Source organism: Podarcis muralis, chromosome 7, assembly GCF_964188315.1.
Source record: "Podarcis muralis chromosome 7, rPodMur119.hap1.1, whole genome shotgun sequence".
NCBI lineage: Eukaryota > Metazoa > Chordata > Lepidosauria > Squamata > Lacertidae > Podarcis > Podarcis muralis.
The window spans coordinates 43,834,860-43,850,588 of record NC_135661.1 but is presented as its reverse complement, the minus strand read 5'-3'; the positions used below and the strand labels follow the sequence as shown (position 1 = coordinate 43,850,588).

Genomic DNA, 15,729 nt, shown 5'->3' with positions numbered 1-15,729 from the left:
AGATTTTATTTTTTGCCCTTGTCCAATGGGTGTATATAATAGCCTTATTGCCACATTGCCTTATCCTGGGAGTAGGGATTCCCTAGATGTTGTTGATCTCCCATCAGTCCCAGCCAGCAGGATTAGCAGGGATGGGAGCTATAGTCCAGAAACAACTGAAAAACCCTCAATTCTTCAGCCCTGTTGGTAGTGTGGGAGCTTTGCCAGCTTAATACAGCTCTCTTGCAAGGCAAAACAAACCAGAACAAGCCTCAAAAAGGGAATTCCCAACACGTGGGAAAGAATTGCCTCTGAAGCAGAATAGACCTACAGGAAACTAGAAACCCCTGGCTTGGCAAAGCACCACACGCCTTTGCTAACCTGGTGCCTTCCCTGGCTGAAGCTGATGAGAGTTGTAATCCAAAATATATGTAGGGCACCAGGTTGTCATAGGCAGCAACAAAAGGTGCCAACTTAACCAGCTTCAACTCTGTCCTGATGGTGGCTGTGCCAAAAAGACCACATTCCCAAAGGGGTAGCTGCATTCATGTGCAGCAACAAGGTGGCAAAGCTCTAGATGTCCTCAGAGATGAGCCAGCAAAGACTGGCTTCATCAGATGTCATCCACAAATCACAATGGCAGAAAGGTGCTACTTACAAAGGTTCATGTCATGTGAGTCACTGCCCCTGGAAGAGGCAAGGGCAGCTCCAGGAAATCAAGCCCAACTCTTGCTCGCTGAAGAGAACTAGAATCAAGGTCTCCCTTCTGAGTGTGCTCCTAGAAGTTTTGTGTGTCCTACAGCCTTGCTCCAAGAAGTCATGGCAGCATTCTACAGTCAAGCCAGAGTAAACAGTGGGGAGGAAGCACACTTCACGTAATTGCAAGTTCCACCACATAACCATCAGAGCTGTGAAAACAGCTCAGGTCCTACTGGGCCATGCCCAACACCTTTAATTCAATAGCTGCTTGATTTGGCCTTGAAGGCCCAGGTTACGACCTCAACCCTTTGAGATTATGCGGATGCAGCTGTCTTTCACATCCCTTTGATCTCAAATTCCAGATCAGACATGCCTCTGGGCACAGGAAGAAAAAATGGAGGAGGAGGGAGGAAAATGCCCTGGGGATTAGAAGCAGCAGGTTGTTGGGAAAATAGGTATTATGGGATTGTTACATCTGCTAAGGGCATTGTCAGCTGGTGGCAGAGTGGGATGACTAGGCTCCATTTGGGAACTCAAGCACCTGTTGCTGTGCTTGACAGAGATCCAAGGCTTCCTATCCCCATGCTTGGTGGCCTGCCTCTAAGCCTAACCTACCTCATAGGGTGGTTGTGTGGATTAACTGAGGAGAACCATGTACACCACATAGAGCTCCTTGGTGAAAATGTGGGTTATAAATGCAATAAATAAATAAATAAATGAGAGTTCACAGCCTGAAGAATCGAATATGATATAATAACTGTTCCTAACATTTACCTGGACTAATTTGGAAAGGAAAAATTATGTTTCCCCTTAGTCCAGGCCTCCTGGATCAAGCCAAAGTTTAGCCCTTAAAGCTTCTCTCTGAAAGTGCAAAAGGAAAGGCCATGGATGGGAGCTTGTTGCAGAAAAGGCTGGCATAGGAGGCAACACTTCACAACACACATGGGGTTATTTCCACCTTAAGAGCTGAGGCTGGCACACGCCACAGCTTGCCCAAGGCCTCCCCGGGAACAGGGCTCCAACAGCCAAGTTGCCCAAGCCCAAGGCCCAAACTGACAATAAAAAGCTGTGTGGGAAAACCCACATGAAAAAAATGGAGCAGGGAGCTCTAGGGCAGAGGGGAGCAGAATTCCTCTTTAAAGAGTTGGCTTGAAGAAGATGAGAAACCTCCTCCTCCTCCAGGAACAGAACCATGGAGAGGAAAAAGGCTCCAATGAGGCCATCTGAGGTAGCCCCTAAACTGGCCCAGCTGGAGCTGCCTATGGCTCTAGGGCACAGGTGGCCAACTTCCAGCTCTGAGGCCTGATCTGCCCACCCTCAAGCTTCAAGCAATTTTTTCAGTCCCCAGCCAAAACCCCACCAACTTTGGCAGTGGGGTCAAAAGTGTGGGGAAGTGAAGCAGACACAGTGCTGGAACAGGCAATACTCTGTGCTCAGGAACAGATGCAAATTGCCCCCTCCTTGGTCACCACAACATTAACAGAGGGGGCAATAAGCCCCCTTCTGCTGATCCAGAAAGATTTTCATTTATGTAGGGCTGTTGTCCTGGATCCTAGGCAAGTCAATTGAACAATTGCATTTTGGGGCCTTTTTAGAACTCAACAACTTTCAGGGTGTCCTGGTTTTTACTTTTTGAAATATGGCAACCCTCATTTATGTATTTGTTTAACATTTACAGTGCACCAAAGGATCTCGGGGTGGTATACATAGTTCTCCCCCTCCCCATGTTATCCTCACAACAACCCTGTAAGGTAGGTTAGGCCGAGAGACCGACTGACGCAAGGTTACCCAGCAAGTGTCTCATGGCTGCATGGGGATCTGAACCCTGGTCTCCCAGCTTAGTCCAACACTCCAATCACTACAGATGGGGCAGGGAAGGCTGTGTGTACATGAGAGTGTGCAGGGTGGCTACACCCACCTCTGGCCCTCAGAGAGTGTGGCCAAGGGTGAATGTGGCCCTTGTGCCAAAAAAAGGTTATGCTGGAAGTGCAATGATCCTGCCCCCTTTCTCAGTTGTTTAGGCTTGCTTCCTTCTGCAGCAGGTAAGGTGCGGTGGCGGGGAGGGTGTGTGTGCTTTCTCTGTGATACCATCCGCCAGGGAGTCTTGAGAATCACAGAGGACTCTGTCCCCCACTCTGGGTGCAGTAAACAGTGCTCTGGACACTTTAAAGCTCTAGGGGCTCAAAGCAGCGTAAAGCAAAATTCCGCTTCCAAGTTTATTTTTTAACTGTGGGTCCATCGCAAAATATCCAATACTGAATACATGTGAACCACACATTGTCAACAGCAGGTTCAAGGGCCACATCCAAGGTACAATTACAATTTCTTCCTGTGGCTCAGACTGGCTGAAACCTGCCAATATCTTGGTTCTGTGCTTCCCCCCCGCCTTTGCTTTTGAGAACAATCATGTTACTCATTTCCGGCTTGTAAAGCAATGGGCTGGTAAATCTGCAATGAGACAGCAATACTTTTATGTGGGGGGGGGGGTGCGGGAGGGAAGACTGTGGGGCCTGGAGCATCTTTGGGGATGCCAAGCAGTGAGTCAGTGGCAGAGGCTACCTGGCCAAGACTGAAGTCTCTCCTGCCCTGCTTATTTTCAGCTGCTTGTCTAGCTGGAAATGGTAGGGAGATGTGTGTTCTGGAATGGGGTGCATGTGTGTTGGCAGCCAGGTGGCTCTCTGGGGGAAAGGGCAGCGGGTAAGATGTGAAAGCTGCCCCACATCTTAGCCTCTCCCCTACATCATCCCAGCCCTCTTGGGGCAATGCCGACATGACTCTCAAAGCTGAGCTTAGCACTTTGCTTCTGACTCAGCCCCCCTGGCAAAGTGGGAGGGTTCATCAAAGCCATCGCAAAGTTGCTAAACGTGCAAGGATCAATGCTTTCCATGTCACTGGTGGGAGTGGCAAGATGTCTTTTGCCTGCAGGGCACACATGAGCCCTTCACACGCTCAAGCCAACACAAGTACAGGAAGGAAAAGGCAGGCCGAGGAGGTTCCCCCTTCAGCTCTTTGGGTGTTGCAGCCAGAAGAGCAGGTCCTCTTTATTCCCTCTCTCCCAGCTTCTTCTACCTGACAGGAGTCTGAGCCAGGGGCTTCCTGCTGGGACTTCCCAGGTGCCCTATACAAACTGCACAGAAAAGGTGCAGCATGAACTTTGAAAGGGTTGAAGACTTCCTCCTCCTGAAGCAACTGGGAGATTTTTTTAATCCATCCATCACCTTATTTATGGGTCTTCCTGCCCAACCCCACAGTACTTTAAATAAGTGTTTGTTACTCATCCTGAGCCCCTAGGATGTTACTGGGATAAAAATCTGAATTATTATGAATTGCACTGCACAATGAGGAAAGGGAGCTGGCTCGCATCCAAATGCCTCCTTACACTTTGAGGGTGCCAAGGAATCCCGAGAAGAAACAGTGAAAAAATCCATCGGCCCAGAAAGCTGGTGGTGGATACTATTACTGTCCCACTTTCCTCACCTCTGTCTCTATGAAAAAGAGGTGGGAGGCCTCTTTCAGCCTCCATTTAGCTCAAAATATATGCTACTCTGCAGTGAAGCTTCCAGGACAGTTTTCAAAAACAAGATAAAAAACCCACAACACATAAATACATGGGAAGAAGAATCCCATACCGCTGTTATGCTAGACTGCAAGAGGAGTTGGCTCTTGGTTCAGGTTAAAGGTCTATATAGTCAGGTATCCTGTTCTCATAGCAGCCAACTAGATGCTTTTGATGAAATCCGCAAGCAAGCAAGTCTGACTGCAACAACTCTCCCTGCTTGTGATTCCCCGCAACTGGTATTCAGAGGCAGACTGCCTTCAACACTGGAGGTTAAAACACAGCCATCAGGATTACACGGCTACACCAGGACTGGAGGTATGGTGCAAGTGTGCTCCTTCCCTGCACTGCCCCTGGCTCAGACCAGCAGAATGGCCAAATTGGGGTGATGTTCTGAGAAAGTTCTCTCTCTGGTTGCCATCTGACTTAACAGGGCAACTGGTGAAGAGCCACTGAAGTTTGACTGTACCAAGGCAAAAAGGTGGACTCCTTTTGCTCCAAGAAACCACAGCATCTCAGACCTCCCTGTGTGGCAATCTTGAGTTCAGCCTAGAATGTTCCTCTTTCCTTCTGCACTATCTGTACACAGCAGCTAATTAATTATGGACCCAGAGACATACATAGCATTCATCCAGCGCCCTGCTACCACTGCCAACACACAAGTATGGGGGCTACCTTGGAACGACTCCTCCAGGACACACTGTACAAAGGGATGAAGTAACAGGGAACACAATTCTGTTGAACACAGGATGCCACAGTGCTCGTTTCCTAAAAAGACAGCCAGGGACACTGGCTGCCAGCTCAATATTTGCATAGCATATCTGCCTGGCTTATACCAGATCACCTTGCTATTCTTCAGAAGGAAGCCAGTGAGAGATTGCTTTGTTCAAGGAATTAGTGGTGGCTTCTCCCAAAAGGAGGAGAACAGAGATGCTGCCAATGGACAGGAGAGGGAGTGAGAGTTGCTTGGAAGGACGATGTCCAAGCAAATTGCACAGACCAGTATAACTGGCAATGAGACCAGGCCAATTCCAGTTTTCAGATGACCAAGAAGAATTCAGGGAAGAGCTGTGGCTCTGTGGTAGGGCACTTGCTTTGCATCTGCAAGGTTCCAGGTTCAATCCCCACATTCCCAGGTGGGGCTGGAAAGGAACAACTCCCTGCCTGAACCCCTGGAGGGCTGCTGCCAGTCACTGTAGAGGCAATCCTTGGCTAGGTGACCCAATGGACTGACTCAGCATAAGACTATGTACCTGCTGTCAGCTGATGCTCTACTGTGCTCACATGCCCAGCATCTTCATGCTTAGTACCTTTCCAGAGAAACACTTAACTGTCTCCCAGCCACTTCTGGAGAACAAATGCCTCCTTCACCTGGGATAAGGAAAACAGCATTTGCTCAGCAGAGCCACTGAGCCGTGAAGCAGCATTTGAATTACTAGAGAGTCTGGGGTGTGAGGATACACACTTTTCTTTTATGTCAGCAACTTTAGCTGATTTTTAAAAAGTAACCCAGTGGATGGGGCTAAAACTGGAGGGAATCAGGTTGTGGGGCTTCTTGATTTTATTAATGGCCGCCCCTCACTCCTCTTCTTCCAGTAAATTGAGTAGTGTTGTGAAACTCCACATCTCAACACACAAAAATCAAAAGTGGAAGCTGGTCAGAAGCAACCTCTCAAACACCTCCCATTCCTAGGAGTGAGGGTGGGAGAACTTAGTGCCCCTAAACTAAAGGGGCTTTTGGCTTGATCCAGCCAGGCGATCTGCCGTTTTTTTTAATTCATGTCCAAGCAGCACAACTTTCCACAGACAAGGAGCTTGGTGTTGGCCACTACATAATTAGTCTGGCTAGACAGCAAAAAGCTTCTATTTTCATTCTCAGCAGAACACAAACAGCCAGATTCTGCCCGCTTACCTTGGATAGCAGAAAGATAAACAAAGGAATCCTCATGCTCCAAATTTTCCAAAAAAACCTGGAAGGATAAAGTCCAAGAATCACCCAACTTGCATTCAAGTAGGATAGTTTTCACAGCCTCAGTGCTGATGCCTTCCCAACAGAAGACAGTATCTCCTACATCCCTCATGTCACACACAACCCAAAAAATCCAGAGTTTTTGCTAACTGAAAACAGTCAGTGGTATAGCATCTGCTTTGCAGAAGGTGTCCCCAGGTTGAATCCCCAGTGGCATCTCCAAGTATTGCTGGGAGAGACTCCCAGCCTAAAACTGTGAGATGGACCAAGGGTCTGCCTTGTATAAGGTGGCTTCCTATGTCAGCTTAACTGGCAGTTGACATCTAGGCAGGGAAGAAGGAATCCTGGAGGTTTTTGGAACCCATCATGGATTTGACTGTTTTGACAGAGGGAAGGGTCAGATGCCCATGGTTAGAACTGGCTTCCTCAACCAATGGGAGAGAGGTGTCTCAGCCAGCATGTGGATGATGCCCAGCCATACCAGCCTGTGTTAACTCAAACTAGAAGTACCCCTGGCATGATGTACCAAAGGAAGAAAAGAGAGGTCACACCCCACCAAAAAGGAGAAGGGTCTCCCTTACTTTTCAGGGCATTGAAGATTACTATCTGTTGTAGGGCAAATGCTAGTGACTTAAAAATTAAACTTCCACATTACCCTCCCCCTGCGAAAAAAGGCATGCAGGTATCTACAAGTGGTTACAATAGCTTTTGCCAACCCAGTGCCCTCTAGATTTGGACCACAACTCCCATCAGACCCAGCCAGAACAGCTGAGCTTGCTAGGGCTGATGGGAACTGTAGTCCAAAACATCTAGCACGCAGCAGATTGGCAAAGGTCAGGTTTACTTAAACCATCAGCAATAGCCTTGCCTATGCCAGGGTTTCAAAGTGAGTTCTTCCATGCAGGAACACCCTTAGTTAGACAGGCCATCACTAAAGGGAGTATGAAACCAATGAAGGCGCGCGCACACTGCAGCCTCGTGGGTGTTCTCAGAGGGATGACACAGTGTACTCTGAGTGTCTACCTTCAGCAGCTTCTCTTGAATCTTCAGGGCTTCTGAGTCCCTCTGCTCTATCAAGCGGGAAAGACTACGCAAGGCAGCTGCTCGTGCTGGAATGTCTGGGTCATAAACTGATAAGAGAAGTTCTTGCAGGTCCTGAGATCCACAGCCTGGCTCTGCAACAGATTCCCCAGCTGGAGGCCCTCTTGGCGGGTTGGAAACGGGGTCTGTGCCTGAGCTGCTCTCCATGTGGTCCTGTGGCAGAGCCGCCTCGGGCTTGGAGGTCTCTCTAGGGGGCTTTTGGGTGAGGCCTTGTCTTACGAGAGCTCTTGGTCTGACTGCCACTCCTGCATCACTCTTGCCCAGGGTACTTTGCGCAGCAGAGCTGACTGTCTCTGTGGAAAAAGCTCCATGGGTGCAGATGGTGATACGCAAGTCGGCAGCAAGCTCCTGGATGACAGGCTCTGGATGAACGTGGGAGAGATCCTCCAGCAGGGGCACCAGCCCCTTCAGGGAAGCAAAGTCGGCCGGTTTCAGCTGCAGAGAGATCATCAAGCATGTTAGTCCGGCCACAAAGACAGACAGAATCAGGGCTTCTCCTGAGAACTTTCCCCAGGGCTGAAGGGAGGCTGTGTCAGGGGAAGGAACTGTAGGAAGGAAGCCTTTGCTGTGGTTACCGTTATGGGCGTATATGAAGGATCTGGCAGGGGAGATAAGATCATGCCCCAAGCCTACAGGTGCAAAGAGCGGATGGGGTGGGAAAGGAGCCGCTTTCTGGGACTCGTGTTAAGGGCCTTGGGGTACATCTCAGGTGGTGGATTGCAAAGTAGCTGAAGAGCAAGCCAGGATGGGCAGAATTCACAGTACATATGCTGGAAACTGTCCACTTGAAATCTGGACAACCCACTGCTGCACCCAGCATTGTTACCACACCAAGAACCATCTGCCCCTCCCCAACAACTTATTTTTAAGCAGCTTTTTAATGTGGCATTATTATAATAGTATGTAGATTTCTGCAATTTGCCTTGCGTGTTAACCAGAGTGGAGGAAAATTATGTAAATAAGATCATCTTCATCACTCAAGGGTTTTCTGGAAACCACATCCGACTTCAGCAAGAGGTGGTGCACGTTTTGCTAGGGCCAGTGTAAAAACACAGGCTATGGGAGAGGAAAGAATAAATTTATGTCTAGGACCAGACCCACCAGGCAGCAACTTTTAAAACTTCCACTGTCATCTAGCAACAACCATTCCATCAGGCTATGACAGAGGGACCCAGGGCCTGGCTCCACTGGCTCAGCTAAGAAGACAAGCCATCTTTAGGCTCTTTCCATTGCAGCTGGTTGTAAGAACTCTGTAACTAAGAACTAGTGCCTGGGTTTTGTTTTCCCTCCTCCTCCCTCCCAATCCCTTTTCCTTTTCTGTAGTGCCTTTTACATTCACTGACATTTGTATGCTGTTATGGAAGAGTGTTTTTTCTAAAGCGTGGGATAAAAATGGGATGCTTCAAAATAAATGAACAAAATTGAGGTTCTACCCCTCACTCAACTTGTTTCAACTCTGGTCAGAAACCAAAGTACTGTCCATCTACCCCTAGCCAATCAAAGAACCAAATGGAGTTGAATAACTTCAGCTCAAAGCGGCCTGTTTTTTTGGTGGGGCTCCTGCCTACAGCCTCTTTGTAGGCTGACAGAAGCCAACTCGCACTTACAGCCTTTATTCCCAGCCTTTTAGCCAAAATGGTTCTCAGAGCAACCTAAAAATATAAGTTCTGAGATGGTCCTTGCCATCTGGTTCACAATCGAAAAAGACATGGCACATGAGGAAAAATGAAGAGGAGGGAGGAGGGAAAAATAAGCTCAAGCACAAGTTATTACAATCCTTGAAGTGACAGCTGATGGCACTGGCAGTTCTTAGGTACCTTACCCTTGATAAAGAGCAAATCCTTCCCTGAAACACTCTCTCTCCTCTGTGATCACACGCAGGAATAAAGTTTGTGACAATGCCCAGGCCAAGAGGACAGGGCAGCTCCTGGAACATGGTTCTCCCTTCCCTCAAGACAGTTGACTTGTTGGCAGTTCAGATGCTCGCAGGAGAATTTGATAGCGTTGCTCAGTGACAGCTCTAGCCATCTCACCCTAACCAGAAGTGCTCTTCTCCTCCCACCCTGCCAAGGTCACATCCAGGAGCAGAACTTCCTGCATTCTGCCCCTTCCTCATGGAAAGAGAGTGCTTGCCCCAAAGGTACAAAGCACCTGACACGGGAGAAGTACTGCATCAGGCTCACTGTTCTCAGGTGGGGCCAGTTGTTTCTCAAACTGCCTTGAAAGGCTGGGTACTGGGTGGGAATCTGCTATATGAGCTGTAATCTATTCCCACATTAGGCTCTAGCCAGCACTGTTGCCTCTCTCAATGAAGAAAGCTGCAGGATGGCCACCTCATGTGCCCTAAGCGTGTCTGACTCCTCGCTGTGGCTACACATACGATGGTCTCTCTCTGTCACAGGGATGAGAGCAGGGGCACAAGAGCAAACCAGCCCTGATCCCCCCTGACCGTGTCCCACGGTCTCACCTGCACTGCCCCTCCTAGTATGGCAGCCACCAGTCCCATAGCCATACTCAGTGTCTGGGCTTCCACAGTACTACCCCCCGAGCTGCAAGTGAGACTTGCACAGGCCCGCTGCAGAGTTGTTGCCACGAATTCCACAACCTAGAGAGAGAGAAGCAAACGGAGATTATCATGTCATTTGGCTGAAAGATTGCCAAGACCTCAAAGACACACTGTACATCTATCTCAACAAACTCTCCAGAGTGGAACCAGAAGCTTGTTTATACAATCAAAATTAAGGACTCTTATCCTGAAGTTATTACTCAGAGGATTCTGGGGCATTTCAGCTACACTCCATCACTGACAACCTCAGGCCACTTCACAGGCCACTGGGTTTCTGCAAGGAACTGCAATGTCAACAGCTCTGATCCTTGCCAAGGACCAGAAATTCTCCTTCTGCTGATATCAGCCTGGATTTGCCCCTTGACCATGGAAATAAGTACCAGCAGTTTGTTGTTGTTGTTGTTTAGTCGTTTAGTCGTGTCCGACTCTTCGTGACCCCATGGACCAGAGCACGCCAGGCACCTCTGTCCTCCACTACCTCCCGCAGTTTGGTCAAACTCATGCTGGTAACCTCGAAAACACTATCCAACCATCTCGTCCTCTGTCGCCCCCTTCTCCTTGTGCCCTCCATCTTCCCCAGCATCAGGGTCTTCTCCAGGGAGTCTTCTCTTCTCATGAGGTGGCCAAAGTACTGGAGCCTCAGCTTCACGATCTGTCCTTCCAGTGAGCACTCAGGGCTGATTTCCTTAAGAATGGATGCGTTTGATCTTCTTGCAGTCCATGGGACTCTCAAGAGTCTTCTCCAGCACCATAATTCAAAAGCATCAATTCTTCGGCGATCAGCCTTCTTTATGGTCCAGCTCTCACTTCTCACCTTCCTGGAGGAGGAACCGGCAAGCCACTCCAGTATCCTGCCAAGAAAACTCCATGGACAAAGACCAGCAGTTTGGGTCTATCTTAATAAAGGTATTGCCCATCTGTGGGTTTTGAAACCATATGTAGTAACGACTTGGAACCCCAGAGAGTGGGTTTAAAGTGCAGCAACGTAGGACTCTCTAGATGTGCAAACAGCCATGCCGCAGAATGCAACTCACAAGGGCTTATTGTCAGGGATGGGGAACTCGTGACCTTCCAAATGTTGTTGGACTACAACCCCCCTCCCCCATCATCTGTGACCATTGGCCATGCTGGTTGGTGCTGCTGGATCAATAATCTAGGAAGCTGCTTTATGCCAAGTCAGACCAATGGTCCATTTAGCCCAGGACTGTCTACACTGACTGCCAGGGGTTCTCCAGGATTCCAAACTGGGTACATTCTCATCCCTATCTGGAAACATTGGGGATCAAAACCAGGTTCTTCTTCCATTGAACTATGTCCCTTCCCAGCAGCTACCCAGATGCTTCTGAGAAGCCTTCAAGCAGGGTGCAAGGGCCATGTTTGTCCATCATTGTATGCACCTCTGAACATGAACCTAGGCAGCTCTCTGGCAGGGAAGTCAAGGTCCCCTTGAATTTCTCTACCCTAAATAAAACAAAACCCTCAGGGAGCCAAGAGATCTCCCCTTTCTTAGGGCGGCAGCATGGCAAATTACTGTTAGTATTGGTTCCCTTTGGGCATTGCACCCATCTCTTTTTCTGATCTCAGAACAGGCAATTTTAACCCTGGGCCCAAGCAAATTCTCCCTGCCAGGTGTGTCTGGTACCAGGTGTATCTGGAGGGCAAAGAGGGAGGTGGCGGGGGGGAGTTTAGTAACTAAATCCATTAACCAGCCGCCTCCTGGGGGGAAAAAACTCCTTTGGGTTTCCTTGCTATGCTTGTCTTTTCAACAAACTGCCTAATTATCCAAGTAAAAGACAAAGGGAGGGAGGAAGATTAGGTTTTGTGCACCCAAGAAGTCTGTTTTTGTGGGAGACTATTGGATACTATTTGTTCTTTCTAGGTCTCAGAAGAAAACTTTGCACCCAAAGCAGATTCTCTCACTTGACAGTTTTGTTCTCCCCCACCCCACCTGCCACCGCCAAATCTGACAGCCAGGCATTTTGAGCAACCTCCTCAGCTTTCTGAGGCTTGAAATTAACACAGCCCTTCCCCCACCCCTTTCTGCTGGCCACCTAGCCTAGTGAAACTGGTGCGGCACCTAAGGAAGGAGGAGGGGAATCTGCTTCCGCTGTGACCACCCAGGCTGCTCCCAAGAATCACTCAGTCTGGGGCCTCTAAAAAACCTTTGCTGGCCCTGAAGTCACCACCAAAGGGTGGTGTGGCAAAGTCCCCTCCCAAACGCAGACTTCTTGTCCTATTGCAGCTCGGGAGACCACGGCCTCAACGAACCTGTGAGATATCTGTGAACAGCGCATCCGAGATCCTCTCGCACATCATGCCAACCAACTGCAGCATCTGCAGCTGCTTCTCTTGCTGCTCAAGGCCAGGGCTGCAGCACTGTTCCAGGTCCAGAGGGCTGCTGCAGGAGGAGAGCGGGGCAGACTCCATTTTGGAAGCCCCCTGCTCAGCCATGCGTGTCAGCTCCTGTCAGAGGGAGGGGGGCAGAATGGAAGAAGAAAAAAATCCCAAGCATTTAATCAGAGGAATGCATATAGGAAAAGGCACATATATATTGCTTTGGCATGTCAGTGCACTTTGACCAGCACATTGCTTATTATTAAGTAAATATTGTTGAATAGTAAACACAGAGAACAAGTAGACGAGGGCTGAATGGACACCCACCCACAAACAGGAAGCCCCCCCCCAGAGGGATTATTCGCAGCTGTGAAACCCACAATTACACTTCAAAGATTCTCCTGTTGTCAAAACAGCCCCAGAAGGAACAGCAGTTAACCCTTTCCCACATTGACACTGCTGGCGTCTTTTGCAGACATTGTCCTCTGTGCAAGAGGCAGACACAAAAAACCCTGCCATTAGCATCCATCTGTAACACTGCAATATTTGTACCAGCAAAACTTCACTGTCAGGAGTATGCACATACTTTAATTAGTTGCTTTCACTCAAAAGGGGCTCCAGCGAATTTCCAGAGCATCTTTCTTCCCAACTATATGCCCCATTCCTTGCTTTTTTGCATTTCAAAAGAACTGCACAATAAAGGAAGTTCACAACTTTCAACAAACAGGCCAAACCTCACATGCTTTGCATCTCCATCACTGACTCATCACTCACCAAAGACTGCCTCTCACAGAGCTGATGCCTGATTGTCTAGTTGCATCATTTTGCCTCTTGCATCCCTGAAAGTATCTTTGAAGGGTTGATGTTGCAGAGGGAGAACAATCACTCTGCATTAGTTAAATAGAGACTTGAGGAGGAGTTGAGGAACCCACTTTGTTAAAAGGGTTGTTTTCTTTTTTGCAAACTTCTTAGTTTCTTCTCCAATGTTGCCTGCCTAAGGGTGGGGGGTGTCCCTTAAAACCACAGATGGGCTGATGGTAGCTCAGTGGTGGAGCATCTGCTTTGCATGCAGAAGGTTCCAGGCTCATTCCCTGGCATCTCCAGGTAGGACTGGGAGAAACTTCCTGCTTGAAACCCTGGAGAACTGCTGTCCATTAGTGTAGCCCACATGTTTTCAACCTTTTTGGGTCCACGGCTCCCTTGACCAACTACATTCTTTCTGTCGCACCCCTGTGGGGCTCAGGAGCCCAGTTATGTCACCTCTTGCCTGCAGAACCGGCAGCCCCTCACCACTTTTCGAACACCCTCCTTTGTGGAGTGTTCCCTCAACCTCCTCTTTTCTCCCTTCTCCTTGGGAGTCCTCTGGGCTGCCACCCTTGGTCTCTGAGCAGTCCTCCGTGCCCCAAAGAGAGATGCTTCCTCACATTACCCCACAGGGGCCTGGGAAGCAACCCCTGGCCAGCCCCAGAGGCATTATTCGCCTGGGGAGCCTATAGGCAGGGTTGCTGCAACAAACAGCCGTGCAAGCCTTTGGGAGCCAGAGATGTGAGAGGACATCAGAGGAGGGAGGGAAGGAAAGAGGTACAGAGGCCACTGTTGCCTGCAGCACCCTTGACCATCATTCAAGGCATCCCAGGGTGTAGCCACTACTGAGATAGATGGACCAGTAGTCTGAGTATAAGGAAGCTTCCCATGTCCCTATGTTCAAGCAGAGAAGGATCTTCCCCATCACCTGTGGTTACCTGATATATTTTTTAACCTGGAAGAAAGACTCCTGCACCTCCTGCAAATACATTATTAAACAGCCAGAAGCAACTGCCAAGATGAAGCAGCCCTGATGCCAGAAGGCCCCCTACCTTTAGGCAACAGAGGAAGAAGTCTCCGGCTAAGCCACTGCTCTGGCAGTGAGAGAGCAGCTCCACAAGCTGCTCCAGCTGCCATTGCTCAGAGGACACCTTCTGGTAGAGAGCCTCGTCTTCATCGCTGTGAAACAAGAGGCAAAAGTTTCACAAAGGGGAGTCACAACTTTCCTGGCAGCAACTCTGAGCATCTTACATTCCTCTTCCATCCTTCTGCAAGTGACCTCAGGCCAACTCCTTAACAGAGGGAGGATCTTTTGAGCCACCAAGAGCAGGCAGCTGTGTTGCTAATCAACAATCTTACGAAGCACTTGAACAGCTCTACAGCAGCCTTCCCCAACCTGGTGTCCTCCTGATGTTTTGGACTACAACTTCCATCAGCCCCAGCCAGGACGGCTATGGCAGGCGTTGCAGTCCAACAACATGTGGAGGGCACCATATCCTGGGGTAATGTTTCACACTGCAAAGCAGTCTGCCTAGAGAGTTGATTTGAGAGGGTAGCCACCCAAAAGCATGCCTGCTCTCCCTCACTGTGTGCAGGAAGATCACAGGCCTGTTGACAGCAATGCTCTGCAGCAATGCTCTAACAGCATGCAATGTGAGCTACTTACTGGGAGAGGTTTTCCACTCCCCACACGCCCCGCTACCTTGGTTAACAGGATTAGGTTTTGTGCTTTGACTAGCACAAGAGGCCCAAGTTTCCTCGGAGAAGTTTGTGGGGCTAAATATACGAACATTGGGTTTTGCTGCCAGGTGTTTTTGTTTTTGATGGTATTGGCCATCCAGGGAGTTTTTTAAATGGAAGGATACCACTCATGTTTTGAAAAATAAAAGAACAAAGCATGGCAGAATGGCTAAGAAAAACTTCACCAGCCTTGGCCTTCCAGATGTATTAGACTATAGCTCCCATCAGCCTCAGCTCAGCCAATATGGCCATATGATGTTGGGGCTGATGAGAGTTACAGTCCAAAACATCTGGAGGGCACCAGGTTAGGGAAGGCTAGGCTAAGAGATAAGGAAATTCCTCATCTCAATCTTGCCTCTGCCATACACCACTCTCTTTTTCTCTCTGTCTCAGTCCCACATCTGCAACAGGGGATAATCACACTAGCCTGCTTTACCCGGCTGCTGTTAGGATCACAATGAGGTGATTTAGGTGAAGTATTTTACACACATGAATGGCAAACTCGTGGAAAGCAAGAGTGGAGGCTCAACTCTGCAAGTCAACTCACACTGCAAGCCCAACATTCAAGAGAAGGCAGAGGCAACTCTTTGGCAACACACTAAATCAGCAGAGGCTTGCGGCACTTTAAAAGGCTAGCAAATAAGGCACAAGTGTTCATGGACTGGAGATGTATGAATAGCTATCTTCAGTTGGCAGGTAGGGGTGTCAAGAGTGGGGAGGACAAATGTGAACTGGACACCAAATGGCTAAGAAATATAAAAAGTCCAGTCTGTGACAATTATGTGCAAAGTGAAGTTACCATTCATTACACCAGTAATTGGTGAAAACACCACCACCATAACATTATGAAGTTAATTAGCACCTTCAGCGAGACAGGAAACCACCAGGTAACACAGGAATGGTTGCAAAAAGACAAAACAAAAATAATCCCAGGTTATAAAACACAGCGCCCATACATGGGCTTGTGAGTGGGAAAATCTG

General features: G+C 48.8%; 1 protein-coding gene across 4 annotated transcripts in view; it reads right to left on the bottom strand.

Annotated features, from left to right (window-relative positions):
• TANGO6 (transport and golgi organization 6 homolog) overlaps window positions 1-15,729 on the bottom strand; it is a 43,235-nt gene that overhangs the window by 14,352 nt on the left and 13,154 nt on the right. For 3 of the 4 annotated variants that reach the window (XM_028739883.2, XM_028739884.2, XM_028739885.2), the window contains 5 exons: window positions 14,061-14,187; window positions 12,139-12,333; window positions 9,772-9,909; window positions 7,227-7,739; window positions 6,147-6,204 (listed from right to left, as the gene is read on the bottom strand). In XM_028739883.2, coding sequence (XP_028595716.2) covers window positions 6,147-6,204; window positions 7,227-7,739; window positions 9,772-9,909; window positions 12,139-12,333; window positions 14,061-14,187 — 1,031 coding nt within the window. Of the gene's footprint in view, window positions 1-637; window positions 810-6,146; window positions 6,205-7,226; window positions 7,740-9,771; window positions 9,910-12,138; window positions 12,334-14,060; window positions 14,188-15,729 lie in introns of all 4 variants that reach the window. The other variant, XM_028739886.2, reaches the window with a different exon arrangement.